Genomic DNA, 3888 nt, shown 5'->3' with positions numbered 1-3888 from the left:
AGTGGTGCCAAGGTGGATCCTAATTCTACTTTTCTTGGATCTTTGGGATAAGTCGTCAAGAGAGCCTTTAACGCTGAGCAGCAGGGACTCTCTCCTCTCCTCCCTCCTCCAGGGGCTGCAGGGCTGCACGAGCCTGCACAGCCTAGAAGCTGTGTAGCGGTGCCTTCCTTGCGCTCTGCGTGACCCCACAGTTCCTCTCACGCAGGTGGATCTTCTCATGCTGGAGGAGGTGCTGCTTCTGGGTGAAGCGCTTCAGGCACTCGTTGCATTGGTATGGCCTCTCCCCAGTGTGGATCCTCTGATGCCGGATCAGATTGGAGGGGTGGCTGAAGGTCTTCCCGCAGTACGAGCACCAAAGGACCACTCCGCTCTGGCCCGAGTGCATACGCCGGTGGATGATGAGGGTTTTCTTTTGGGAGAAGCACTCCTGACACTTGTCGCACTTGTAAGGTCTCCCCCGTGGGTGGCTCCTCTGACTCGGCTTGCCGCTGCCATTCATGTTGACGCTTTTCGTGTACCTGGGATTGCCATACACCTTGTCCGTGGCTGGGACGTTGGCGTGGGCTTTGGCATTCTGCTTCTGCTTGAACCTCTCTGTGGCCACTTGGGTCACGTCCTCCACATGGGTCACGTCTTCCACGTCAGTCACATCTTCCACATCGGTCACGTCTTCCACATGGGTCTGCTGGTGCTGTCGATGGAGGAAGCCCTCGTCTCCAGCGTGCTCACTGCTGCACTGTGTGCTCTGGCTCTCCTGGTGAGTCGTCAGCATCTTCTTCAGACAGAAGCCCTTCCCACACGCGGTACACGAGTGAGGTCTCTTGTTGGGACAGTTTTGCCCATAGATGGTGACAGCATTGCTTTCGCGGAGACCCTCTTCCCCTGGAGTGGACGGCACCAGCCTACTCACGCTCTGGTTTCCCGGCTGCACAGGAGAGCTGTACTGACTATCGAAGGGCAGCGCCTCGCTGGGACCCTGGAAAAGCAGCTCCTCCGACTCCCCAGATAAAGTTGCGGGGGGCTCTGAGCTTTGGGGACAATCCTCAGAGTCCAGCTGCTCTATTTTGAACGTTACCACCTCCTCTGCTGGAACTGACAAGAACAACAAAGGGGACATTCACTGGTGTGAGACACAAGAGGCTTCTGAAATCCCCCCCACTCCTTCCCCCGCCACCCGCGAATCAAACAGGCCCGTCTTACACAGGGAGCGTGAAAGGCAGCTGCGCTCACAGAACAACAGCCAGCTGAAAGACCGAAAGAGAGAATACGGCCAAAAAGCACAGGAACGCTTCCCTTTCAGCTGGCCGAGCAGCGAGCGTGAGAAGCCATGGGGGGGCGGGGGGGTGGCAGAGAAAGCACTGCCTTCCAAGATAGCAGAGTTCAGCAGTTTCCAAAATCATCTCCAGCCGTCTTCCTTCTCCTAAGTGCTAAGATCTCACAGACCTGGGGCAGCCCTTTGCTTCCCTCATCAGCACGTCTGCCTCCCTCCCCACAGAGAGCACCAGCTCATTCCCCAAGATCCACCTTCCCTCCATGCCCAGGACGTGCTGACCCACCTGTACAGCCCTCTTCTTGAAAGGGGACACACCAACACCGGCTGGTTTTGACTCGAAACACGCTCAGGATACCTATGTCACGAGGAAGCCTCCTCAGTAGTCCTCACTGAGGCAGTACAAGCACATTTTCTCTGAGAGTTCATTGCTTTTCATCTCCAAGCTAGGTGCCTGGGATTTTCTAGTCAAGCTAAACCTGGCTCAAACTTTCTCTTGACTCTCATTCCTACCTGAACGTTTAATTTTAGTTGGCCTGGATATGAATATGACCCATTGGTGGAAAGCCAACCAAAGGTCAAGGATGGAATCTGCAACGCACCACCATTTGGAAAGGCGTCGACAGTGCAAGGGCAAATCTAAGCAGGGATCGGCCTCCTGTCTGGAGAGCGTCGCTCCCCAGCTCACTAGTGCTGTGCAGTGACTGACAGCGGAGAGCTGACAACAAGACACAAGGGGCATGAGAAAAAGCATCGAAGATCTAGTCACAGCAGAGCAAGTACCATCAGAACCCGAGGAAGCCCCACTGACACCTCTGATGTGGCACAAAGAGAATAAACAGAGACCAGGACTGAGGATGAGGAAGTGACTGGTGAGCTGGGGACGGTCTACTAATGAAGTAAATATAATTTACATTATTATTGGGAATAAGAGAGCCATCCCAGCTCACCGGTGACTTCCCTAGCCTCTAGGCAGCCATCGAGGCACTGCTCCGGAGCACAGCTCCCTCTTCTGAGGATGCAGCCACCAAGCAGAAGAAATTCCAGAAGAGCAGCAGATGTGCTCTGAAGGACCCGAGACAGGACCAAGAGGGAGTGAAGCGTTCTGGGCCGGGTGCCAAGAAGCCGAGCTCTGCATCAGCCGCGTCCTTGCCGCACGCTGGGGACGGCCTCCCTGCAGCAGGTTCCACAGCTTGCACATGGACAACAACAGAGTTTGCCCTGCTCGGTTTAAAGCAAACGCCTGCTCCTTTCACCGGGTGCTCTCTGGATGTCGGACAGTGAGAAAGAGCGAAGGTTCACTCCTTCAGCTCCTGCTGCGCACCGCTCGCCCAGGCGCAGCCCCGTGTCGTATCCCCCGCCCGCCATGCCTTCCGCAGGCCGAGGAGCCCCACTGCGTTAAGCGTCTCCCGATAGCGAAGCTCTCCACCTCGCTGCTCTGCACCGCGTCCTTGACTACTGCATTGCTTTCAAGGCTGCGTGAGCAAAACTTCGCTCAGTTCCCCAGATAATTTGGCACAACACCACGTTTGGAGAAGACCTTGAGAATTGTTCTCGACTTCATTCCTAATGATTCCTTGCATTCTGTTTGATTTATTTCAGGGATGCCTGTCTCCTCACGTGCAGTGCCTTGCCTACCTGGCACATTAATCTTCCTAATAGTAAAACTGTCCGTATGCCTTCTGCCCGCTTTCATAACCTCAGCGTGTCTCTTGCTCTTTCCCCACTGCCCTGCCCGCCTCTCCCCAGTCCCCACGTCTTGGCATACGCTGTCCCACAGCAGGAACGTCAGGGACTCCCTGCATCTCCAGCTGCACAGCGCACCGTGGCATTGCTTGGAACTCACCCACACTGAGCTCGGTAAACTCTGCGTCCTCCATGGCTTCCCGCTCCTCCGCACACGGCGCTTCCTCTTGCTTCACAACGCCTGCAAAGCTCGGCTCCGGCATGCCGTAGTCTGCTAAGGTAAAGAGGGAATGTCTTCACTGGTCATCACGGCACCGCTCAGCTCTTCCCCTGCAGTGCCCAGGGGGTTTGCTCCCAGCTACCCTGCTTTCACATACCACCTCTTTCCACCACCTCCCGACTTCTGGGAGCTTTACTCTGCCCTGCAGAGAAGCGGTTCCCCCCCTTACCCCCCAGTTTCAGGAGTGTGTCCTCCCTGCCCCTGAGTCCAAGCTTGCCCTTGCAGAACAACGCTCACCAGGTCCAGGCTCAGCCACCATTGTTCTTCCCTCCAGGCTTTCCCGCGCTCCTTCTCTGCTGTCCTGGCTGCTCGCATCGAGTCTAAACAGCAGAGCCTCTGCTAATGAGAAAGATCAAACCCGTTACACTTTTTTCTAACGCTCTGTTACTCCCCCTGAGATCTGAGAAGTTCCCTCTGTAGCAAATCAGGACCTTGTGACAACACCACGCAAACGTTACGCCCGCGAATAAAGCTGTAATTCATCTCTTGCCTGCACTTGGTTCTGCTGGAACGTCTCTCGAAGCCGCCTCATCCCCACCGCAGGGCGCTTCTCCTCTCTGAAGCTGGGACAGGAGGTTGGGTTTGGAGATTGCATAATCTGTCGAGGAACAGAGATATTAAAGGCTTCCGTGCCGCATCCAAACACCCATCG

At 55.6% G+C, this 3888-nt stretch overlaps 1 protein-coding gene across 1 annotated transcript in view; it reads right to left on the bottom strand.

Moving 5' to 3' along the window:
* Nucleotides 1–142: 142 nt before the first annotated feature.
* Nucleotides 143–3888, bottom strand: part of LOC104161690 (zinc finger protein 777-like) — a gene marked incomplete at its 5' end in the record, with an annotated part of 5072 nt that continues 1326 nt past the window's right edge. Inside the window, 3 exons of the mRNA XM_009700207.1 lie at nucleotides 143–1092; nucleotides 3117–3230; nucleotides 3727–3834. Coding sequence (XP_009698509.1) covers nucleotides 143–1092; nucleotides 3117–3230; nucleotides 3727–3834 — 1172 coding nt within the window. The remainder of the gene's footprint in view (nucleotides 1093–3116; nucleotides 3231–3726; nucleotides 3835–3888) is intronic.

This window comes from Cariama cristata, unplaced genomic scaffold (genome assembly GCF_000690535.1).
Source record: "Cariama cristata isolate BGI_N322 unplaced genomic scaffold, ASM69053v1 scaffold41735, whole genome shotgun sequence".
NCBI classification, from domain to species: Eukaryota; Metazoa; Chordata; class Aves; order Cariamiformes; family Cariamidae; genus Cariama; species Cariama cristata.
Note: the sequence above shows the minus strand (reverse complement) of the source record. Positions and strands in the feature narration are given on the sequence as shown.